This window comes from Clytia hemisphaerica, unplaced genomic scaffold, assembly GCF_902728285.1.
Source record: "Clytia hemisphaerica strain Z4C2 unplaced genomic scaffold, Clytia hemisphaerica genome assembly, whole genome shotgun sequence".
In the NCBI taxonomy this organism is placed as follows: domain Eukaryota; kingdom Metazoa; phylum Cnidaria; class Hydrozoa; order Leptothecata; family Clytiidae; genus Clytia; species Clytia hemisphaerica.
The window spans coordinates 570,709-596,611 of NW_027104185.1; the positions used below are offsets into that span (position 1 = coordinate 570,709).

Here is a 25,903-nt window from a genome sequence, read left to right on the forward strand (position 1 = left end):
TAAACATTCTTAGGCTGCTGGCATACACATACACTAACGGATTCGTGCTCCTTATACTACCTGGGGTTTTGTAGAGGTCTACGGTTCAGATTAAATATGTTTCTCTTCTTCAAGAAAAACTTGATTCTTAAGTGAAAACCAACTACCCGCAAATTTGGGTCTATTCTAAAAGAAATTTGAGATTGATTTGAGAGGATCTCCCAATTTTCAACTTTTGTGGAACTGGAAAAACGTCATCTGTACTTACCGTTACCCATCTTTTTTACTGGCAATCTGTTCTAAAACCTTAGCTGTTTCCACCGAAAAATAAGAACATTTACTTTCCAGAAAAATATAGATTTTAGTTTAAGTTTCATGATTGAAGATATTTCCAGCTGAATTACCGCCGGTTTTCAACTCGGCAAAGAGTTAACTACTCGGGATTTCCGAGCCCTCCCGCCCCGGTCGGGCGGCGAGAGACGCCCCGACTCTAGAAAAAACGCGGGAAGCTGAAAATACGGCGCGAAAAATTTGTAAACACTTAAAATGGTACCTTAGCAGTGGAGCAAAAAATTCTGTTGTCTCTCTGCTCCTGTCCTGGTCCTGCGTCAAAAAAGATTTAGAAAGGATTTTAAAACATTTTAAATAGCAATCATGAATGCCGAGGACAGAATGGTTCTTGACAACATTGATGAGTTTCTAAACGATGAAGGCAAAATTGTAAGTTATTATTGTTCACTTTTCCTCCAAATGGCCATTCCAGAAAATTTTTGTTAGTCTACCCCCCGGCGGACGACGTGCATTTTTATTTTTTTCTAACCTCAGAAATAATTTTTTTTTCCAGTGGTGATCGGAAATTCCAATAAAAATCCATGTACTTTTACAAAATGCAAGGGAAATTCTACTCTTTTTTGCCTAGCCTGCCTGGCCTGGGCCTGGGAATCCAAGCGTTAAACTTTGACAAAGTTCACAGTCTAGTTTATGATATTTTTGCTGCTTGTTTAACGCTTGGCGCAGGTAACTCGCCTGCAGGGAGATTTTTCCCTGCAATGCAGGTTCGGCCTGATTGGCCAGCTTTCGGCGTATTATCTAGAAAACAAATGAAAATGAAAACATATATTCATTTCGAAACAAAATGGCTGTTGGCTGGAAGTCTAAATACATGTGGCTGATGTTTTGATGTTGTTTTTAGTAGTTTTGAAAGTCTTTCAGAGCTTGTGAAAAAGTTTTTATGGTAAGTTAATTATGTGTGTTTGCCTGCTGGGTTTCCAAAGTTCAGAAAGTCTGTCAACAAGGGTTCACACACAGACTGTTTATAACATTCTGTATCAGACTAATCTACCTGCACCAAGCTCTATAATCTTAACTTTGTGAGGTGAGGTATTTTTTGTTTTTTCTAAGATTATGAGCTTGGATTCCCAGGCTATTTTTTGCCTTTTGTAACTCAATTGCCTTGGAAATTCATACATTTTCTTCTCTCACCTTGGAAATTTCGTATTTTGGTGAAAACTTTTGCCCTCGGAAATCCTGTGTCGTCCGCCCCCCTGTTACAGACAAATTCTGGAATGGCCCAAACTAGCTCACAATCAAAATGTCAATCCAGAATTCCTCACCTTTTTTTTTTTTGATAAACATATACTGTACAAAGTTTCAGCCTTTTTAAGACAGACTATAACAGGTTATAAGGGGTGCTCCACCTGTTTTGACCGGACGCTGATTGGAGAATTAGACCACCTGCCGCCTAAGTGCACCTGCCGCGGTAAGTTACGTGTGTAACTTACCGTGCAAGTGACACGTCAAACGCTCCATTGTTTTGCCATTAATTTGGTCTTCTTCGTTCCAGACATTCGTGTGTGCTCCACTACAGATTTTTTTCATATTTTGGATTAGTTACCACAGGAAAGGACATTTTAGAATTTTACAAAAAGTGGTCTTTTTAGAAAAACCATTATAATTCACTAAATGGTAAGTCCTAAGTTGGCCCCTTCTAGAAAAGTGCTTGTCCCTGTAGGTGGACGCCTGTCAGTAGTTTGAATAACTTTTTGGTGAATTATTGTGGTTGATATTTAAGATTTTCTTCTGTTTTTTCAACGTAGCCTCAAAATTTGATTTAAAAGCCTACTCGATGGCTGCGAAAGAGAAATCGTGTATTTCTTAATACAACATTTATTAACTCAAATCAAATGGCTTTTGAGGTTCGGTGAAATGGTGGCCGAATTGCTGTCCCATGTTTTGTCAGATAGTCCCAAGTTAGAGCAGTTGACGGTAACTGTGTACCGTAAGTTGGTCTAATATATCGACATCTCTCGTCTAATTCCGACACCCTTCTTTAGAGACAGGAATAATATGAAAGCTTGAATCACTGATTGAAAAAGGATTATTCCTCTGTGACCACTAAGCCAAGAAAAACAGTTTTCAACCTTTCTATCAATTTCAGCTGATATAAAGGGTGTCGGAATTAGAGGAGGGATGTTGACATTAGACCAAGTTACGGTACCCCCCTGTCCAGACTCAAAAAAGTTTAGAAAAGAATTCTTACATAAGACATACAAAGCATCTAGAATATAGTCTGGTGCAACTTTAAAGTACGGTAGAGTTTGAATGACACTGAATGACACAGTTTGTGAGCAAAAAAAACTACATGAATGAACTACCGTAAGTTGGTCTAGTGTCAACATTCCTCATCTAGTTCTGACACCCTATTTATAGATAGGATTAAAAGGTAGGTTGGAATCACTGATTAAAAAAGTTTTTTTCTCTCTGACCGCTAGTAAGCATGCCTCAAAACAATATTATCTCCAAAGATGGTTCAAACCACTTTTTTTTTGACATCCAAGCTTGAGAATTCACACAAATTTAATACCTTTACACTCAGTTTTTTTTCAACAAAATTCAATCCACTAACACTCTTCTAATAATCCTATAACCTTTGTTATTGCAACTCCTGATGTGCATGACCGGCACATATCATGTATCATTTTGGGATCCTTCCTACTATGATGCTAGTCTCATCAGGATGATATTATTTAAATAGGAATAAGATGAGGTATGTCAACATTAGACCAACTTAAAATTAAAACAGAGAAATAGAGTGCAGACACTTTTAAACTCTGCAATAGTCTGACTATATATGAGTTAGGCAGCACTCCAAGATTATGTTATGTTGTGTTTCATCTTTAGAACATAAATCCAGGCTTAGAACTTTTGAATGGATGAAATAAGTTTAGTGCATGATGGTTCAAAATTTTAGTTATATAAAGGTAAGTTTAGAAAGCTCATCAACGAGGTTCACTTATAGACTTAAAACATTCCATATCAAAGTTATATGTCAGAGTTAGATGCACAAAAAAAAAATTGAAAATATTTACTTTAAATAGGAGCTTGGAATAAGGCTTACTTCATTTTTGAACCATTATTTTTAGGTCACTTACAAATTCTTGAGCATGACTCTTTGTATCCAAACCAACAGATCTAAACAGTAGGTTGCATTATTATTTTGTTACATTTTTTGAGTTTTCAAACTTTGCCATCTTTAATAATGTAGATATGTTACATTGTCTTGTTTTTATTGGTCCATTTTCAATTCGAGATTTTTCATTTATGTTTTTTTGCCCTTCCTATCATCTAGTGGGGTAAAAAATCATTTCTAGGGAAGCAATAATAAGTACGGGCAACAATATAATACTAGTACTGGGTAGATGCAGGACAGTGTCAAGATGAGTCTCCCTTCCCTTTATAAATTTACCCTTCCCTTTTTTGCAAACTTTGCCTATCCCAGAGAAAACTCACATTTTTCAGTACCTTTGCAAGAATAAATTCTACTATTCGTGATTAATAATACTTTTGTACTAAAAACAGTGCTTATAGATAGTTTAACTTAAAAAAATGGAATCTTGACAAGCTGTAATGACATCATTACAATCTTCTATCAACCCTATCTCTCCTTTTGAAAATCTACCCCACCCTTATTACTTGACCCTTCTTTTCTAAGGCCACCTTTGCCTGCTTCACTATTTAGAAACAGTTGGGGGTATGTGCTAACCTTATTAAAGGTCGTTTTTGACCATTCTGAAGTTCTTTTAGGGGTTAGTCAAAAAAGTCAGGATTTTATCCTTTTTAAACCATGAAAATCCAAAAAAGATTCCTTAAAAAGATTAAATATCCTTAAAATTTTTTTCCACCTAGCCTTCTAAATATACAGATTGTGGGAACAAGCTAAAATGTAACGTGGCATTAAAAAAAGTTTTACTTAAGAACATTTAGTTGGATCTTTCCTCACTTTACTTTCTTATTTTACTCATACTTTATGTCATCCCTGACTCAATTCATCAACTTTCAGTATATGATATTTATGACTTGATTATTGTTTTCTAGGTTGCTTGAAGAATATTTGAATGAGAAGAAAGCAGAAGAATTTGAAGTTGTTTATTTTATTGGCGGTATAAAGAAAATTGATGAAACTGAGGTTTGAAAATGTTTACCTTTTAGTACTTTCGTAATATTTTACTATAGCAAGATGTCTAACTCACTGCTTTTAGTTGTTCTTCTTTAGAAGGGTTGGCTGACGTAAAACTTCTTTTAATAAAATCTTGTGTTTATTTATTTTTCAGAGCTTTCGATTCACACTTGTGAAGAAAAATTCATTAGAAGGTAAAATATCTGGAATTGATTAAAGGGACATAAAAGTACTGACGAACTCTGTAAACAAACCGTATGCAGCGGGATACAAAATCAAAACAAATGTCACATGTCAAAATAAAAAATCAAACCATATATGGCTAATTTTGATTGTTCAATTGTCTTAAAAGTTTGTTTTGGACACGTGATTTTAATAGTTCTCTTTAATGACACGTGGTTTGCGAAATGTTTACATTTTATTACTTTTATGTACCTTTAAATGGTATCTTTAATCTTGTAAGAAATCCTATTTTTCAAACTATCAAGTAGAATTAGTGAACGCTGTCCCGTTCATCATAAGAATTATCTCTCTTTCTCACACTCCTGATTCTAATTCTCACTCTGTTTGGCTTTTATATTTTAGAAATCAAAGGGAAATTCGATTCTGTAGTCACTTGCCATATTTATAGCATCCAAAAATCAAAGCTCAAGGTATGTTATTAATAAAGTTATTTTCTTCAAACAATCTTGAAACTTTTGAAACAAAGATTTTCCCAAGTTTTACATGATGGAGAAGGATTAAGATTGCGAAGTATGCCCTATAAACATTAACAGTTAAACACTTTTCTGTTTTAGAATTTCGATACACTCTACTCGTCAGATTGCGACTTGGTTAAAAGTTCAATACACGATTTACATAATTACAGTGCTATCCAGTGCAATTTTACACGACGAGATACCACTATACCTTCAGTCCCTGTTCAACAGGTGGTCTCAAAGAATGGTTCAGATAAGAAACAAAAAGCTGGGAGTACAACTTCAACAACAAGTTCATCAACAGTTCAAGAGAAGAAGAAACCACCTGGCAAAGAGACACAAGCATCACTTTTCTTTGGTGAAAAGAAATCGACAGGTTTGTTCGCAGTAGCGTGGTGGCAGGGGGCAGTGCCCCCCCCCCGCAGCGTACGGTTTTTTTGAGGGGCGCCGAAATACAAAGACCGCAAAAAGACACCTTTGATTACTAATTTCGGCGCCCCTTTGCTCTTTTACACCTTAGATATTGCAGTTTTCGGCCAAAAAGAGTGAAAATACCCCAAAATTTTCGTGCTGGCTCCGCTCGCATAACTTTTACAAAGATTTTTACTTTTAATAGGGGGCACCAAAATCAAAATCCACTAAAACTGCCTCCCCAGTTTGCCCGAATTTTAGTCGACCTACCACGCGACTGTTTGTTTGCCCGCTATTATTCTTGATATCTGATGTCGAAATTTTCTTCCTACATGCTAAGCATGGAAGGCTGCCAAAGCGCCATTGGAATTTCAGATAAGCCCACAGATGAACGTTCAAGATCGTATCACTGGGGCAAGAAAAATTGCTGACAAAGCAAGAAATTGTTTAGGGGGAGGAACTGGAAGAACAGAAAAGTGGAATGACTTCTGATTTACATTTTTACTCCAGATGTATCCTCGTGAAATTGATACCAATAAAATGTTTGTTTGTTTTTTTGCAGAGAAGAAGAATACAAAACCCGAAACTGACGTCAAAAAACCTGCTCCTAAGAAAGAAAATAAGTCAAGCATTGCAAACGCCTTCTCTAAAGTGAAACCGAAGAAGATTATCAAGGAAGAAACTACAAAAGAGGTCAGTGGGAAATCATAAAGGCTTGGGGACACAGAAGTTTTTTCATGCTGGTGCGATGCAACATGATCCATCCCACCAACCTGAAACACTTTCTCGTGTCTATCTTTCTACCAATAAAAGTAAAATCTCACTTTTCTCTCAGGGACAAAATCAGCTTGTCTTTTGGGTATTTCCCTCACTTTTTGTCTCATGAAACAAAAAAAGAAACCATGGGACACGCACTTTTTTCTTGTGTTGGTGGGATGGAGCATATTGCATTGCACCAACGCGAAAAAAACTTCTCGTGTCCCCAAGCCTTAATACTTTCGCTATGCGAAATTAATAAATGAAAAATAAAGCTCAAAGGGCAGCACATAAAAACAAAGAACTGAACATAGTACATGATTTGAAGTTTCGGTTTTACTCTCATCAATCGTTGTTTTTGTCTGATTGCAAACATTACAGACATTTGACTGCACAATATCATGAAGGATAATCGTGTCAGCAAATTTGAAAGACTTTTCTCAAGACGTATTACAAAAATCTAAAGAAAATAGAGGCGGTCTTGAAGCACCTACCTTGAATGATATACCTGTTTTATATGGTTCTCTGCACTGAACTCGGACGAAATGATTTTATTACCACGTGTACTTCCCTATATTTTACATTCTAACAGGTAGCAGAAAGTTCAAAACAACTGGATGAAGAGACGGAGAAGGAAGAAGACCCCTTTTTGAATGACGATCATAACAACAACAAGAAAAATGAAAAGAAACAGGAAAAAGACGAAAAGGTCACTAAGAAACCATCCAAAAAGAGGTTTAAAATTTACTAGAGATATCTCTCGCGAAACATCTTTCGAGTGAAGTTGAGCTTAAAGATAACCCTTAAGGTTCAAAAAGTTTCTAATGTTGCCCGAATGAGAGATGTATTAACTTCACTTTTTATCCCCTTAACTTGCCATTGTGAAAACGTGTCTAGGATTCTTTAGTATGCTCAACCATCGTCTTCGTGTATATCCAGGCTTTTGCATACTTAAAAATCATCTCTTTGTTTTTTCCAGGAAAGTTGTTATGCAAGGAAGCGACGATGAAGACGTAAGCTTTCTTTCTTTTCTTTATCTTGAATGTAAGAATAAAAAATGTATCGATTGTGAGAGTGTATACAAGTACTGAAATAAGTCGAAAGCATGAAGATATCTACGTATAGTATCTATGTTTTTTCGTGGGTTATTTTGGAATTACAGGTTAAATGTTTGGGAATTGGTTAGAATATTTCCAGTGCTGAATCGAATTTTGCCGTAGATTTCACTTAAGTTTAACCTGAAAAAATACAACGTAAGTACTAACATTTGGCGAAAAAATAAATCTGAAGCTTTCTTTTTGAGTGGATTTGTAAATATATTTAGGAAAATGAAATAAAGGAATTTATACATTAGGCTATAAAAAAAAGATTTAAGTGCTGGTAGAAGTACCAGGCGCAGAATTTTGCAGACCTTCAGCTTGGTCTTTTTTAGGGCGGCTTTTTCGACCGCAGAGCATTCCGCCAAAACAACGGAACCACCCGCCTTTATTCTTGGTTTTGGATTTTGATGATTTTGAATCTTCTTCGCTGCTATCCCCTTCTTCTTCGAACACACCGACGCTGATAGCCAGTTTTTTCTGTTAAAAAAGAAATGTTTAGAAATATAATAAGTTCGAAAAAATCAACGAGCAGGTCATCCAAAAGGGACGATATTTTATGAACTAACTTTGAACGTTCATAGCATAAGTAGAGAGGGTTCAATTCCTTAATTTTCACGCTAGAGAAAGGGTTATTATAACGTTCTAGTCGTTGTGAAGAGTATGATCTTTCGAAAACATTTAAATAAATCTTGATAGAAATAATTATTTCGATTTACTTACATATTTCTGGTTAAGTGTTGTAAATGAGCTTTGAAGCTCTGCGTTGTCGTTAACAAGTTTAGCCTACAAAAAAATAAATGATATTGATTTGTGCACTTTGTCTTAGAAATACAGAAAATGAGAAATGTTTGGGTACGGAGTTTATCTGCATTGAAAAGTCTAAAACTCCCTCAAGGTAGTTCTCATTATTTGTTCATTCATTCATTCATTCATTCATTCATTCATTCATTCATTCGTTCGTCTTAGAGAAGAAAACTGTTCGTACCTTATCCTGTTCAATATTAGTAATGGTAACTTCGAGTTCGCCCAATTTTTCATTGGCCAGTTTGAGGGTAGACTTTTGTCTTGTGATTTCAGCTTTCTAGAAAGAAAGTGTAAGAAGGCTTAAATCAACGTGGTAGTTACTATTATTCTGAATGTAAACAAATGTAAACAACCTGAAATCAGATCTCTAGCAAGAATATATAGAGGTCATTGCATTGTTTCTTTGGAAGACTAAACTGACCATTTTCCCTTACAAAAAGTCTTACGAGAGTTGTTTGATTTTTCCTACCTAAAGCAGCATTATGTTTTCTTCTGTTATCGTTAAATTTTCGTGAATTGTTCTGTTGTAAACGCAGACATGAATAGTTATCGTGAAAAAAGAACACTTATTTATGTGACATCTTCGATCCAGTCAAGAAGTTAGAGATCAGTGGTGTTAGAACTTTCGCTTACCTGTTGTTCGATCACGACATCCTTTTCTTCTGCCCGCTTCAGTTCATACTGAAGGCCTCGCAATTTAGTATTGGCATCTTTCAAAGACGCTTCTTGTTTGGAAATCTCCACTTTCTAGAGAAGTATAGAAGAGAGAAATAAGTTTAGGTCTCGTTGCAACCTTAGAAAAGCTACACATTTCTATTGAGGTGAAACTGGATGCACATTTAATTATTCTACATTATTATGATTTTTTAAACCCGGCAATTTATACAGATTCAGATCTTTTCAAAATACAGCGCGATATCTTTCAGGCAATGGAGTTTACTATTTAGTTCTATTTCGAGATATATGATGCCTTCAGTTTTTAACGGAATAAGTTATTATTGGATGTCAATTCCCGGACCGATTCCGGTGGCTCTGAATCTTTGATTGTTAAGATACTACCAAAAAAGCTATCAAAATAGAAGTCAAAGCTTACTTGAGACTCAACTGTGTTGTCGCGCCTGGCAAGAGCGACTTGATAATGTCGGACCGTTGCGTTGGTATCGGTAATGGTTTTATTTTTCGATTCCAACACGTTTAGTAGTCCAATGACTTGTGTTTCTCTGGCCTCCAAGTTGGTCTCCTGAGCCTTAAAAGAGCTGACCATGCTTCTCATCAATGCCTCCGTTTGTTGACACTTCTTTTCTCTCGGTTCGATGTTCCTTTCACGTTTAAGCAATTCCAATTCTTTAGGAACGATTGCCTCTATACGTTCATTCAATAGACTTATTTCATCATTTTTAGCTTTCATGGCTTTTTCGAATTTGTCCGATTGGTGTTTATTTTTAGACTTCTCCCGTTCAAGAGATAATCTTAAATCCTCAATAGATTTTTTGTTCGAATATAGCTCCTCTTTCAAGTTGGAGATTTTCCGATTTTTATCATTTTCGAAGACTTCCGCCCAGGCATCTCTCTCCTTAATAGCACGCTCAAAACTTTGTATTCGTAAAAGACTATCGGTCTTGTGTTCTTGAAGCATAGCCTCCAATTCCTACGAAAATAAAATGGTAAAATTATCTCTCAATAAGATAGCCAGGATAGTCGTTTATAATCTGTGTAATACAGTAATATAAGTGTTATATGATAATACGATAAAGGTTACGGGGTAATATTGGTTTGTATATGTCATACTATCAAATTCCATTATATCTCTATTCTAAATTTAGTCGCCTAGCATGATAGATTATAGACGTATGCGTAAACAAAGCTGATTGGTTAGTTGACAATCTGGATTGATCGACTTCATTTCCATTATGGTTACGATCATGACTACAGATCAAAAATCATGCAAATCAAACAGAATTGTGTTAACTATTTACCTCGGCTCGCTTGGAGCTTTTTGCTTCAGCCTCTCGTGCCTCTTTAATTTGTTGGGCGTGTGCGGATATTCCTGAAGTCAATTCCTTTTGGAACTCCACCATGAACTGACTTTGTTCCTTCAGAATACTTTTGTATTCCGATTCATTTGTCTTTAATCTTGCTATATCATCTTGTAAACTCTATAAACATAAAGTAAAAAGCATATTGGCCTAGTTAACTAAGCCCGTATTCACAAGGCTAATGGCTATATAGCGTTTTCGGTGCTTTGAAGATTTTTTATATTGACGGATTTTAAGTTTGCTTTGGAATACTAGTTATTCAGACACAACTTTGTACCATCAGATTTATCCTAGTCACTAAATCAAACTAGCTTAGATTTCTAGGCTTAAAAGCATATCATCGGCAGGGCAATTGCATAGGAAAGCTATAAAGTTGTGTAGTATTAAATAGTGCATGCTTTTTCAAATTTTGAAAGAAGGAAGATAGTTGGGTGCTATTTTGCTTAATAAGGGGAAAATACTTCACGTGTTTTATGCGTGTGTTTGCATAGTAGGGTGTTTAGTTTTCATACTTTTCGCTGTTTTGCTGAACTTAATTCAAATTTTTATTCCCTTCTTTGAATTCGACACGACAAGAGACCGGCCGTCTAAATAATACCTAACTCGAATGATTACGCACCTCAATATGTGAGAGTTGTTCACGGCGAACTGTCTTTACATCTTTATTTTTGTCTTTGAGACTGTTTCTCAAATCTTCAATCAGAACATTCTTTGCTTTCACCTCGCAGGCGTATTCTTTCGCCTTTTGTCGTTGTCGAATAATAACCTACAAGAAAATAGGTCAGAAGCTTGTCAGGAAAAATTACACTTTCATTTTTTTATCAAGATTAATAATTTTCATTAGTTAATAAACTAAACCCCCCCCCCCCCCCGCCCGACTGTTGCTTTTTTGATTTTTTTTCAACCTTATTAAGACCCCGCTCGTTTATTAGTTTTTGAAAATATTTTAAGCTGTCCCTTGTTGTGCTCTAAATAGCCAGGTCTTTAATTTTCTTATTTTTGGGATACAATTTTTGTCTCAGATTTCAGAAATTGCTAAGAAAAAACTAATTCATACGCCTAAAGACAATTATGTTTGAGAATTTGATAAGATTTGAAACAAAGTAAACTAAAGGAATCGATAGATCCAGCAAGAGAAAGCTTAAGAGGGAGAAATACCTCGACAAAGCTAAAACTCATTTTTTTTTTGGTTATATAATTTAATTTAAGTCGTTCTCTGTTTTGTTCGATTTGCCCAGTTCTTGTTCTGTTCATAGTGGCCCTTTGTGGAAACAATTCTTCAGCTGCCTAAAAGCTTTAGGATTTTTCAGAGCATGCCACTTAAAATATATGTTATTGTTATTGTTATTATTACTGCAAAACGAGATTAATAATATTATATATGATAAAAGATTAGAGTAAAGAAACTAATTACCTCTCTGTGGTCCTTTAAATGAGCCTCTAATTGCTCCACACGCTTCCCTCTTGCCTTAAGGCACAATTCCGATGAATGACTTGCATCACGTGGTCGAAGGCCATTGGATGCCTTCTGTTGTAATTGAACAGACTCTCGGCTGTGTATAATAGTTGAATCATGATGTTTGAGAATCATGGTGGCAGTTCGGGCTTGCATCTGACTTGATGCCTTTGGCTTTAGCGCTGTCTCAGAGGCGGACGCCATGACCGCGTGATTTCGATCAATAATCGGTTTATAAATCTAAGTCGATATGCTTTTGGACGATTCTCTACGATGCGATTAATGATAAAAATATTCTTGAACCTTCTACGAATCCTCAGCAAGGATAAATTGATATCCAATCTGTGTCTTTAATCTAACCAATGAAATAATGATTCGATGAAAAATAATATCCAAAATATCGGTCCAAATTCTGCTGAAGTTAACACACTACTCCAACACTGCTATCCTCTTCTTCTCGTCGAAAACAACTAAAACTTGCTCAAGTGAATCTCAAATTTCATTGGTTCAAAATTTTAAATTGACGTCACATGTTGCACTTTTGACTATTTGACGTCAACTCTTCCATTTTTTTATTTGATATTTTATGTTGGTTTGTTTTGATGGTTTCCATGGTTACTTTGGTCACGTGATCAACTCGTAATGCAAAAAAAACATTACCTAATGATTACCATTGAGCTACGCAAGTCATCTTACTGTAATTGACGGCTAGACTATATCGCAAGTCGGTCATTTTCAATTTTTGCACGAAAACTGTTTTAGATAAAAGGGTCTACGCGATGCGGAATGATGAAAAAAGTTTTCCTTCGTTTGTTTAAAAATGCTGTGTAAACAATGTCCTTCCAGTTTGTCGTAGGCGTAGTGGTATAGTGGTTATCATTCTTGACTCCCGCCTGGGAGGCCCGAGTTCGATACCCACCGTGTCTCTACTTGACAAGTGAATATACCTTCGCCCGGGTCAACCCATGCCATGTGAGGGGAATTCGGTACCATTACTCTGATACAAGAGTGTGGTTAGATTAGACAGACATTGTGACGTTCCTTGGCACTCACAAAGTTCGGCCTCGCGTGAGCATCGCTCTCCCAGTGTCGTTCGAGTGTCGTGGTATACGCCATGGCTCGCGTCTGTCAAGTCGCAGAGTTTGTCAGCGCCGTGATTCCTACTCCTTCGTGGGTAGGACCCATCCCGAATGCATTCGGAGGGCTCATATCTTCCAGTTTAGCGAACTAACCTTCCTGCATTGATGGAAATGGTACTGATTGTAAAACTTCAAATCAAATTGCTAGAGAGCAGAATCTAGTAAAACATATTTCCAAATTTGCAATTATAGCGGTTATTTCTTTTTTCAAACGTTTATCTTTTTTGATTGAAATTTTGGTTAAAAAACCCATTTTTAATTTTGATTATTTTTCACCGTATTTATGAACTCATATAATCATGAAAATCATGCACCAATTTTTAATTTTCTTAATTTTTGTACCCTACAGTCAATTGTTTCTTGATTTTGTCTTTTTTATTTCGAAGATAAGAAAAGAGACTTGAATTCGGGTTTGTTGAAAACAACTAGATCGTACTTTTTTGACGGAAACATGATCGAAACCATCCCTTTTAGAGATATCTGGCAGTCGAATTTCGGTATGTAAAGTTTAATCAGTAGCTATTTGTATGTCTGAAATGGAGCTGTTGTAGTGCACATTTTTTCATAAGCAACTCCTCCAATTTTCGGGTCAGGGCTGGGTTTGCTTAGCATACCAGCTAGCTTATTTTCTGAAAAAATTGCTTTGGCTGCCCCAGATATTATACCATATTTATGCTTATTGGGTCAAGGGCTATCATTTCCCATGCTTAGATTATCTAGAAAGATTTTCTTTAACGAGATAGTAATATAAAAGATTTCAGGTCTCGGGCCTTAAGAAACCGGCTTCGCAACCTGGTTGCTTATAAGAAAATGTGTAGTATATTTTTTTGCTCAGAATTTTATGCTCTATCCGATGCTATCAATCATTTTGATAGAACCCAACCTTTTAAATTGTTGATTCTTTACATACTGCTCCCCTTACAGTTTTGTCTGTGCCGCCGCAAATTTTTTTTCTGTAATCGACCCAAGCCCCGATTTAACGGCCCCAGACCTGAATTACCGGTGCAAGACCTGCGAAACTTTGTGACTGGAACTTGCTTTTTTGCCCTGATTTTAGAATCCATGTCGCCCAAGAGCTGAATTATCGTCCGGAAAAGTTAAAAAAAAACTAGTAGGGTAGAATACATTAATAAAGAGTAGGAATAACGGATCATTTATCGTCATATTTAAAAAAAGCAAGTCTCAAAAATCGCAAAGTTTCGCAGGTCTTGGGCGGGTAATTCAGGTCTTGGGCCGGTAATTCAGGTCTTTGACCACTAATTCAGGGCTTGGGCCGCTTACGGAAAAAAAATTTGCTGTGCCGCCAAGCTTTATATCATGAAATCTTTTCCCGTGTATTTGAAAATAGAAGAGAACACAAGAAAGAAGGAAAACAATTAGCGTAAATTAATTATTAAAAATTCCTATTAAATATAAATTAAAAATATTTTATACTATAAATACTGTAAATAAAGGCTCTAGATACTCCACGAGGGGCCAGCATTATCTACGATGTCTTCTTGTTTATCGCTGGTTTTTCCGTCATTATTGTTTTCGTTGTTCGTTTTCTTATTTTTGCGGCGTGTAAAGCAATTTGCAAAGCAGCTAAAAGCGCTACATCCACCTTTGCCGCTTTTTTTCGTTTCCAATGCAAGGATTTGTGCGTCAAGTGATTCCTGTGGATAAAGAAAAATTGAACCGAAAGCGGAAAAATAAAATCTTATTTTGGAGAAGGTAAACAGGGCTCTAACATATAATAACAGATCGTCCATTGCACACCTGTTTTACGGAGCCATGACTTTTAGAGTGAGTACGTTCCATGCGCGAAGAAATATCACATTGCCGTACTGAACATTAATCATAAAATATCCCATTATGAAAAAAACTTTAAAATTTTACCATAATGTAAAGTACACAGTAATTTCATCCTCATTTAAAAAAGATCTACCGCTGTCACTTTAGGCCGTAAAACATCGCAATATTTATATTTCTGTCTTCCAACTGGACGTAATTCATTTGAAAAAGATCTACCGCTGGACGTAATTCGTTGTAAGAAAATATAAGGTCAAGATTGTTTTGTTCAGGATAAGTTTATACTACTCACAAATTGTCCTTGAAGTCCTTCGATCATGTTTTTCAAATTTTGGTTGTCATCATCTAGATCACACTAAAAGTAAAAGAAATGGGACGGAGTCAACTTTGGTTGCTTACCGAACGTAGTTTTTAACATTAGATTGCAGTGCCGTAACAACTGGCAGGGGGGCTGTTTTTTGTCTACAGCCAAAATCAATTAATTCAAGCAAAAAAATAAATATTTTCTTTAATGTTTTGAATAGCCGTCTTTAGAAAACAGCTTTGAAAAAAATTACTATTACAATAATGGGTTGAGTTGAGACGCTCTCAAAAAAGACAAGAATTCCGAAAGTAACACTATAGCTATGAGAAGGAATCAGATTTCTTACTTTTTGCTTTTGTACAACAGTCAACGTCTCTTCCAAACCATGTAATTTGACGTTTGTATCTTCTAAGGCGGTGGCTTGTTTTGTCAATTCTTCCGTCTATTAAAGATAATAAGATGTATGTTTCAACGAATGTCTCCTTAACTCGAACAAGTCGTCTGACCCCTTCAATAAACAAAGTCTTCTAAACCTAAGGTCTCTATTTAAAACAATATTTATAATCGTTCAAAAATTTCGATAAGATACTTATTATGTTTTCACGGCTCTTTTTTCCATGTTCATGATGATGATCATGTAAAATTTCGAAATATTTAGAAATTTTGAAAGCAATAAACCTCACATGTTTTTCAATAATTTCCTCCTTTTCCTTCAGCAATTCGTCTTTCGTCTGCAGCAAATCATTTTTATCTTTAATGACGTCATCGCGCCCTTGAATAACGTCATGCATCTCATTAATAACATCATCTTTTGCTACGATGATGTCATCTTGTGTTTGAAGAACGTCTTCCATTCGCTTCAGAATTCTATTGTTTTCTTCAATAGCTTCGTCTTTGTTTTTCAACTCTTGGGAATTCAATTCGAGTTTTTTCAAATGCTCCTTTGTAATCTGATTTTGTTTTTTGACAATTTCTTCTTTGAATTTCAAACTTTTTCGAAGTTTCTCAATATTTTGTTGATAGTTTATTACTTCGCCCTTCTTCTTGTTGAGAATGTCTTCGAGCTCCTAAAGATATATTTCATACCATGAGAAAGTTAGAAAATAACGACCTAAAAATTTTATTAGCCTTCCTTGTAACGGAACAGACCTTCTCCCAGGACAGTATTTACTATAAGGAAATTCCTGCCCTTGCAGAGGTTTGCTTTATTTTTCATAGGCTGGGAATTCTAGATTCTAGACATGCGAACCCTGATCAGGCCCAGTGTATTCTATAGCTTTAAGGGCTTGAGGCGGCGAACCGAACTTTTACACCGGTGAATAATTATTTTTCTCGTGCCTTGGACCGGCGAAATTCACCGTTCGCCGGGCCTAAATAAGACTCCTAGCTTATGAGAATCACTGCATATATAGGGATGTGTACAAAGCGACAATGGGACACACCTCTCAAATCAAAAACTTTTTTAATTTGACTCTTTTTCTTATGACAAATAAAACCAACATTGAAATATCTCACCTTTACTCTCGAATCACTCCTCTTCGAAGCTTCGTGGGCAAATTTCAATTGATCATCTTTCTCTTTCAATTCTGATGTCAATTTTGTTTGAAATTCTGCTAAAAATGTTTCATGTTTGCTCAATTCGTTTCGGTAAAATTCCTCTTGTCTTCTCTTTTCACCAAGAATTGTCTTGATTTTCGTTTCAAGACGCTACAATGTAAAATGTAAGACTGATTTATCATTATTATGCAGCCTCGTTTTTGATAGATCGTTGCTTTCTGTGGCTTCATAACGAGGATAATTACTACCTTGGAAATAACTTATAAGCGAAAGAGCCTCCCGCGAAAGAATATAAATGTGGTCTAAAAAAAGTTGACGAATCAAATATTTTAAGCAAATATTTTTGTAAGCTTGATTCGTGTAAGTCTAGAATTCTCGCAAAAGTTTCTCCCCTAAAGTAGCTAAAGTATAGAAAATTCTTATATTCAGTTGAAATTTAGGACTGAAATTTTTAGTAGAACGCATACCTTAATTTTTGAGTTTTTCTCCTGCACGTCATCTTGATATTTTTGAACTTGAATATCTTTTGTGTTCAACTCCTCAACAAGTTTCTTGCTTTTCACTGACTCTTCTCTACGCTTGTTTCGTTCTTTTAACAAGAGCTACAACGGACAATCGAAAACTGGATTTTGATACCTGCTTCATGATTCAATAGAGGCTGATCAATATTATGTCATATATGTAATATATGTTCAATGGAATTCTCAAAGAGGTCCTTCAAAATTCATTTTTCCATGAATTTCCGAAAAAATCTTTTGAAGAGCTTTTTACTTTCCTGCATAACTTACTTAAAGCTCGGAAAAAATATTTATCATAATACTGTATCAAATTAATTTGTCACCCTCGTGAATCTACCTACCAGTTTTCGCACATTTAACTGCTTCGTTAGCTTTCCAATTTCTATCGTATCGATCCTAACGTTATTCGAATTGTTCGATTCTTTCGAGTAAATCGGTTCGTCAAACGATGTCGCTTCGTCAGAAATCATCTTTGTCGATAAATTGTGCAATATTTAAGTAACAATCTTATTCAATAAAATCCTACAGTGGACACTACTTCTCCTTGGATAAACTCCTATTGAACTTCCAAATAATCCACAAAACGCATTTTCGAGTGTTTTCAAAAATTGACGTCAGATATTTTTTCGTCATTTATGACGTTGTTTATTTGACATTTTTAATTCCATTCGGCTGTTTAAGGCCCTCTTTACATTGTAACCTCGCGATATCCACGCCCCTTCATTCTGACATAATAAAAAGGTTCTCACCAAACCAAGATGTTGTTTGGTACGTTAAAAGAAGCTCTTGCAATGTTTGATCAACGAGTTCGCACTGTGTTGTCTTCCTTGGCAAAAGTTACGATAAACCCAGCCAATCAACGTGTCAAAGAGCTGATAGAAATTTTCCTAAGTACAATGTCATGTTGAAGAGTACACCCCTATCACCCCCTATTCCCGGTGGAACACAATGTGGATGGAAATTTCTATCGAAATCGCAACGGGATAGGGGATGTCTATGACACGGGTGTAATTACTGAAACCTCCAGCATAAATCGTGCAGCTCTACGTTTCAATGGATGCGAGGGAACAAAAGAATAAGAATGATGCAATTCATGTTTGAGTTTGGTCTGGCTTTAATTATTCAACATGATATCGTGATTAGGAAAATTTATAAAAATTTTGTATTCAATATTTTGAAGAGTAACAAATTTGAACTGAGTGAATGAGATTATGTTAGCCAGTGTAGATAAAATGAAGAGACTAAATGCCAATCTTATTTTGAATGAGTGGGGATTTAAAGTTCTATTATTATTTACAGTTAAAGTCTATTAAGTACTCCCAAAGAATTTTTTTTCCCTTGGAATGTAGTTTTTTTTTTGATTTGGATAGATTTCAGAGTATCTTTTTTCACTTATATATTGATCAAGAATTTTCTTATATTTTTCATTCAGGATTTCGAAAATTTCTTATCGAAGACAAAGAATAACAAAGAAAAGTGAGTACCAAGATACACATCAGCTTTTGGATATTGAAAACTAGAGCACTCATTTTCTGGGCGCGTTACCATGAAATTCATCTATTAGATATACAGTAGGAATCCCTTTAACTCGAACCTCTATAACTCGAATGTCTCCTTAACTCGGACAAGTTTTCTCGCCCCTTCAGTTAACAATACCTTATAAACTGCACTTCATAACACGAAATTTCCTTAACTCGAACAAGTTTGTGTTCCCATTGTGGGTTCGAATTATAGGGACTCAACTGGACTATACAAAAACTTGTTCGTTAGAAGATGTTCAGAGGCCTAATCCTTTACTCTTGTGGTATGTACCGTGAAAGGGAAAAATCCCTTTATATTTTGGAGTCGACCGATTTTTCGGCATCTTTCAGTATACGTAAGTAGCCCTATCGATGTAAATGTGTTTTTTTTTATTTTCCAGGTCAGACACAAAGAAAGGCGAAGAGAGCGTGAAACAAGAAACAAAAAAGAAAAAATATGATTTCGAAATTGAAGATGAAGAAGATGAGGAAGTCGATGGTAAAAAAGCATTGTCTTTCATTGCTATGCTTTTACGGATTTTGCGAATTTTTACGAAATGAAGCCCGCAGTCTGTGTTTTTTAATTTTCCCGGTTTCACTCTCGAAGATTTTGCATAGTTTTATTCAATGAGAGACCTTAAATAATTTTACGAGATATGATTTCGCTAATACGCCAAAGTTGGTTATGGTAAATTTCGAGGTAATATAAAGCGAGACTAGACTTGCGGCTGAATTTTCAAATAGAATAATCAAGCGTTAGATTTTTCTTCATGCACCAGCATCAAAAACAGTATTGAAAAACATTTTGAAAATCGATCATTCTTTTCGGGGCAGCCTCTATTACCATTTAAAACCTTTTTATTTTCAGTGGTTGCACCAACACCCGAACCAGTGAAAAAGCAGAAAACGAAACGAAGAAAGAAAGAGAAATCGCCTTCACCGCCTCCGAAAATGGAAGTTGACGAAACCGAACAGAAAGGTTTGTAGGAAATCTTTTTCTTTAAAACCAAGCCAGAAATCTCCGGCAGGGGATGTGAGACCCTCCTGCTGGCGGCTAAACTCCCGGTCGTTTGAAGTCACTCTCAACTTAACCTTAGAAATTTCTTTTCTTTTCTCCACTTTAAGTTCATATGTGTTTATGAAATGATTCGGGAGAGGGGGTCCTTCGTCAAATAACTTTTTTAGATTACCCCCTTTCAATTTCCTAACAAATTGCATAAATGAATCATTTTTTAATTTTACTGATGGATATTGATAAGCGCTGTCAGAATCATCGAAAAGTAAGGGACTGTGTTCGAGTTTCTCTGAGATTTTCTATACATAAGTTTCTATAGGCCATTTCACAGTCGAAATGAATCATGGGTTATCAGGACTGGTTGCGACTTCATAAAAGGTTCCTGTTGGCTAGACGCAAAAACTTCCAAAAATTCAGACCAACAGAAAATCGTTATTACAGCGCGTTTGTCCTAATTAACCATAGTTCATTTCGACTGTGAAATGTCCTATACACGTTTGTATCTTTCCTTTCTACCAGAAGAAGAAGCAGAAGACACCCCAAAAGAATCACCTCTACCAAAACAAAAACAAGAAGCCACACCCAAGCGACGTAAACGAAGAAAGGTCATGAAAAACAAGCAATACCAAGACGAAGAAGGGTTCATGGGTAAGAAATGGGCTTTTCCAGAAAACATTTGAAGATGGGGGGTGGGGGATATAACATTTTTTAGAAATTTAACTTCCCGGACATTGTGAATTTTGACCCCCCGGACAGCAGGTCTGAACCCCCAGGACAAGCAAAATAACCCTCAAACCGAGCAAATTACCCCCCGGACAGATCAAATTTTGTAGATTTTTCTTTCTTCCGGACACTATATTCTCCACCCCCCCCATGTACGGACATTTATGGATGAGCCCAATATTCGTCTCGGCTACAACTTCATTGCGTACAAAGGCCTCATTTATACCACGATTAAAACAAAGTATAACTTTTGTGGAAAGATTGGCGAGTTACGAGGTTTTGTAAGCTTTTATATATTTCTCGTAACAATAGGAGCATACCTGAGTAATGAATTCGACATTGAAGTTAGTAAATTTTCTGTATTAATGAAATGGTAGCCTAAGCCTCTCATCTCACTTTCTCTCCCACAGTCACGCAGAAGGTATACGAAAGCGAATCATACTCTGAGAGTGAAAATGAAGTCGAAGAAACAAAGAAATTGGAAAAGTCGAAGGAAGAAGAAAAACCGAAAAATGTTAGTAAAGAACTTGAAAACAAAGCTAAAGCTCATTCGAAAGGACCAAAGAAACAAGCAAACATTGGCAGCTTTTTCAAGAAAAAGACAAAATGATTGGGCTGTGTAGAAACTTTCGTAAAGCAACGCTTTGGCTAGAGATAGAGATTAGTTTTATCCTTTTCGTTACTGAATTTATTAGATGAATCTGGAAGAATCTCAACACAAATATTTGATGCTATGTATTTTGACCAATCTAATAGCTTTTAAAGTTAGAAAATGCATGAAGGCATATTATAACCCATAAATATTACAAAATATTAAATGAATATCCATTTCTATGTAAAAAGATGCAAACGAGACATGAATTTGATGAATTCCTCTTCTTTGATTACCCCATCCCCGTCCGAATCAACTTCATTCAACATTTCGGACAACTCTTGATTGGTCAATCCAAGCGAATGTCTTTTGTTCAAGAACTTTAAATTCTGTAGTGTAATCCGTCCTTTACTTTCGAAATCGAATTTTTTAAAACCGCAATCAATCTCTTTTCTGAAGTCCCTCCATTCATTACCCAGGGTCGTTACGCATGCGCAAAAGGTATTGAAATTTAGTTTACTGTAGCAACCGTCGTCAAGCAGGCTTCTCAGAGCTTCTAAAAGTTGTTTTTGCTGAAATTTAAATCGTAAGAAACGTAAAGCTCGCTCAAAATTATGGAAAGACATTAAACCAGTAGGATCTGTGAATAGATCATAGACTGTCTTTAAATCTTCTTTCTCCTTCATTGGCAATGTTTGTAAAACAGTAGCACACTGTCTAGATTCAGGAACACTGAAATTGTTCATCGCTGTTACTGGCTGTTGGAAAGCTCCCGAGTTTTTAACCGCATCATGGTTTTGTTCTTGAAAAACTTGACGTAGTGATTTTTTGTTTTGCAGAAGATGATATTCTGTTGATACCTCGTCTTCTATGGGAGCACTGCAAAGACTATTGACTCGATTTGTAACTTTTTCGAGGTCGCGAATTTTCCTGGTGGTGATCGCTTCCTTTTTTTTCTTCTTTAACGGCATAATGAGAACACCAGCAAAACGTTTTCGCCGATCGGTGTGTGCTCTTCCTAAGCCGTTTAAAATATCAAATAGAAAGTTTGTTTCCAAATGTTATATATAACATACAATATACACAAAACATTGTATGAAATGAGAAATCAAATCAAATCAAGTAAAAAGAGTAATCTGATATTCGCTTTTTTTCATGTGTGCGTGTTAAGACGTCCCCTGAGACTGACTTAATCGAAAATTATTACACCGGCAATAAGGATCAGGTAACGGACGACGTCTAAAACAGCTTGTACGATGATGTCAGCGCTTTTCTGAGGAGACTAGGACGTACTTTGATTGACAGAAAGTATTAAATCAAATCTGTCACTTGTATTTTTTAGCTCTTACCGAATAGATTTCCTTTGTTCTCCTTTCTACTAGGTAGCTGGTTGTGAAGTCCTATATCCCTACTGGAGATGAGAAAGAAAAACATTTTTGTTACAAATTCTCAAAATGGCGAAGTGTTGAAGACTTTTTTACCCAGTGCACTTCATTTCATTTTCCTCCTTCTGTAGTCATTTTGAACAGGTAAGTATATTAAATAACTAGTCATAGCTGAAACTAAATGTCACCTGCGTTATGATGATATTCATTTAAAGTTGCATAAGGCTTTTTTAGACTTGCAAAAATAGTTTTAGACAAGCAGCTTGGTAAAACCCGTGTGTTTTCATCATGAGAAATATCTTGCAAGTCATCAATGACGTAAGCAATTAACAAAAGAAAAAAAAGAAAGATCAAAGAGATTTTTTTAAACCAAGATTTAAGATACCTTCGCCAATCTTGGGAATCTCCATTTTTCGATATTTTATTAGCGCTTTTCGTGACGATTACTCTCATATAAATCTTATCACCACCAGGATTGGCGAAGTTTGTGAAGTTGAAGCACACGAAGAATTGACTTTTTCAATCATCTGCGGTGGAGCTCAAGTTATCTGAAATTGGAATCGTCTAAAACACGATGTGCAATGAATTGTAACGAACGATGATTGTTGATTTTAAAGTCGTTAAAAGTGCGAAGTAATTATCTTGGGAATAAATGAACTGAAAATCAATTAAAACAATGTAACAAAAAAGTTACAGAATTATGTCAATTATGAACGACAGGTGAGACTTTTATTTATGGCTTTTATTCGCCAATACGATGACATGGTTTTCTGACTAATTTTACGAAAAGAAACACACCCCTGTCTCACATGTCCCGCATGTCTGTTAAAGAGTTTTCATGAATACGGGAAGATTGGGGAAACGGTACATCATATTGTCTCAGTGACGCTTATTACCACCGGGACAAGGGGTGAAACTTTCCACCTTTTAGCGAGTTTAGTTCGATTTTCCTTTGAGTTCAAGCTGCAAAAATATCTTTATAATGTTTCGATGTTTTTCCATTCGATGTAATTTTTACTTAGAAAGGACGTGAGAATTTCGTTACGGTTTGCCTTTTAACTACCTTAAATTTCCATTTAATGAGATAGGGATATATGAAGGCCAAGTAGAAATAAAGAGCATTGAGAAATGGGAACTTTCATCGGGTAAAATTTTGACAGGCTCGGAGATGCTTCGGTCGAGGGCTTGAAAAGGCTGAAAGATGCTTATAACGATACTAACGGTGTATTTTACCTTTTTCATAGTCCTCCTGGTAGATTTCAAAACTTCACCGAGACAGGGGTGTATAAGTCTTACATTTTACTTTAAGGAGACGGGGGTGTATTTTACTTTAAATGTTACGATCCCGGGTTTACAGATGTTTTGTTTTAAATTTCGCTATTCCCCAGGTTTACAGATGTTTTTTTTCTGTTCAAAAATTTCGCGAATGGCCCTTTTTTCAAAAAACTTTGGCGAAGGAATTTTCAGACTTTCGATTTGCGATGCGGAACATACGAAACTTAGAATACGGGCATTGTGAGATAACAATGGTTCAGAACCCTGATCTTGCCACTCCATGCTTATTACTAGGTCTCCAGTGGTCTAGATTGGATGAATCACAACAATTCTTCTCTCGTGCTATTTTCTTTTTTTCTTTTTCATTTCAGTCATTTTCATAAACACAATTGCAATATCATTTATCCAGATGATACGTATATTTTCCACATTTTCCACTGTCGTAATATCATAATGATACACATTCGTTGGCGAAGGCAAGAATCTGGAAACCTTCTGGGGAATACCTATGTGTCAGAGATCCGGTGGAATTTTCATCCACACTGAAGGAAAAAGCTCCACCGGGGCGGCATTGAGACAGTGGTGCGTGTGCGCGAGAGAATGAAAAGAACGCCCAGAAAGAAAAGAAAGACCAACGAAGTTACAGTCTCTATTCTATTATAACTTGATTGTAATGATTCGTGACCTCATTTTTAATTTTCGCCACTTTTTTTAATGTTTTATGTATTTCGTAACGTATATTATTTTATGAATTGTTAAATTTAATAAAAAAGGTGGTTCTTATTTTCTTCTTCACGACTCTCAAGCATCACGCTCTCCCTGAACAGCTCATAATGGTAACAATCGGTAACTAAATAAAGAAGAAAAATTTAATAGTATTATCATTCATATGACTGTTAGAAGATCAATGGTACTGTAGATTTTTAGGCTTGAAACTATAGTCAAATTGACAGTCGCTCCAAAGTCGGTAGATAAACTGCCGAAGTTACGGTGACAAGAAACAACGTACACTAATTGATGAGATAAGCACAAAAAACAATCTAGATTTCAACATAGATGAGATAATTGCTTCATACATATAACAATGTAACTCGGACACTTCTTGAGTTTAGTGAGAGCAGTCCGCAATGATTGTGATATTGACAAATCGTCTCCGCTTCATTTGATCCGTTTTTCCTGAATAAAAAGAAAGTAAAAACATTATTTGAACTTGAACTTTCAAAGTATTGAAATCAACGGATTGTCAGTCGCTTTTGTTAGCAGTGAAGCAAGTAAGTCTAATCTTTGGGAAGAGAATACGATGAATTTGATGCAGGGGTGTATTTAGGATTGTTAGGTATCACTGAATAGTATTCTATATGATATAAAAAAGATTGAATGGGTGGAATTTCTTTCAATGGGCACAATCCTTATTAAATCAAAGACTTTGATTACATTTAAAGAATGAAGAATCTTGTAAAGAAAAAATGAAAGCCTCGTTCATCTTCATTCCCCCCGTTTTCACTTTAAAGTTGAAATTGGCGTATTTGCCTGACACGTTCTAGCTCATTTGCACAGGGTCGGGAAAACCCCTTGGGGTATGTGCCACCCTTAAAGGTACCTTTTTTGGGTAAAGTCCCGGTAAGGGTCGGAAAATTCACAAAATTTTCCTTTGTTTTCTCCTTTTTAGTCCCGTTAAGGGTTTGAGGGTCGAATATCGGGCGGCACCCCCCCCCCTCGCCAGATCGCAACCCTAGTATCCTCCCCCGGGGGGAAACCCATTAAGGATTTGCCTGACTGCCAAATATAGTCTATCTAAAATAGATGCAAATGTATGCCAAATTCATTCCATAAGTCATTTTGACATTAAGTTTTTCGAATACAGTCGCCTGGTATTCAACTTTTATAGCTTAAAAAGTCACTCACGCATTAAATGTAATGTGCCGTTTTTAATTCTCCTTTGGGAAAACGAAACCTCTTATGCCGTTTACGATTGATTCGTTTTTTTATACTACTTAATTGACAAGGAATTTACGATGTTCTCTACCGTTTTGACTTTCTCGACGTCACGACTATGTGTAAGTACTTTCGTTTACATAATGAAAACACACGGGTTTTACCAAGCTGACAAGAGGCAACTTTGGAAAAACTGTGTTTCATTGAACCTTCGTCCGGGTCAACCCATGCCATGTGAGGGGAATCGGGTAGTCAGTCCAAGGTGCTGACAGGCGCTCATTGAAAGTGTCTATAGTTGCGAAAATAGGCCTCAAAGCCTCCTGCAACTCAGCCCAAATAGAAATAGAAATAGAAATATACAATCCTTACCGCCAAGCCAACACGACCCACGGCATGGCCCGAACATGTTCGGGCCTGTTCGGACCATGCTCGGGCCACAAAAAAGTATTATTG

The 25,903-nt window shown here is 36.1% G+C and overlaps 3 protein-coding genes across 3 annotated transcripts; 1 reads left to right on the forward strand and 2 right to left on the reverse strand.

Annotated features, from left to right (window-relative positions):
- Positions 1–501: 501 nt before the first annotated feature.
- LOC136814879 (DNA polymerase delta subunit 3-like) lies at positions 502–21,124 on the forward strand. Its single transcript, XM_067071304.1, has 14 exons — positions 502–699; positions 3,402–3,457; positions 4,354–4,444; positions 4,590–4,629; positions 5,021–5,088; positions 5,233–5,509; positions 6,107–6,237; positions 6,893–7,035; positions 7,280–7,313; positions 18,438–18,481; positions 18,927–19,024; positions 19,394–19,504; positions 20,060–20,188; positions 20,674–21,124. Exons 1-14 carry the CDS (start codon positions 634–636, stop codon positions 20,871–20,873), a joined length of 1,488 nt encoding a protein of 495 aa, XP_066927405.1. The 5' UTR covers positions 502–633; the 3' UTR covers positions 20,874–21,124.
- On the reverse strand, positions 7,609–11,900 carry LOC136814880 (uncharacterized). The gene is made up of 8 exons (XM_067071305.1): positions 11,655–11,900; positions 10,860–11,006; positions 10,181–10,360; positions 9,298–9,852; positions 8,838–8,951; positions 8,386–8,481; positions 8,121–8,183; positions 7,609–7,877 (listed from the first exon to the last, which is right to left on the reverse strand). The coding sequence occupies exons 1-8, from the start codon at positions 11,898–11,900 to the stop codon at positions 7,671–7,673; spliced, it is 1,608 nt and encodes a 535-aa protein (XP_066927406.1). The 3' UTR covers positions 7,609–7,670.
- LOC136814836 (golgin subfamily A member 6-like protein 22) lies at positions 14,224–17,866 on the reverse strand. The gene is made up of 7 exons (XM_067071263.1): positions 17,347–17,866; positions 16,955–17,089; positions 16,446–16,637; positions 15,614–15,997; positions 15,277–15,372; positions 14,919–14,981; positions 14,224–14,490 (listed from the first exon to the last, which is right to left on the reverse strand). The coding sequence occupies exons 1-7, from the start codon at positions 17,473–17,475 to the stop codon at positions 14,293–14,295; spliced, it is 1,197 nt and encodes a 398-aa protein (XP_066927364.1). The 5' UTR covers positions 17,476–17,866; the 3' UTR covers positions 14,224–14,292.
- Positions 21,125–25,903: the final 4,779 nt, after the last annotated feature.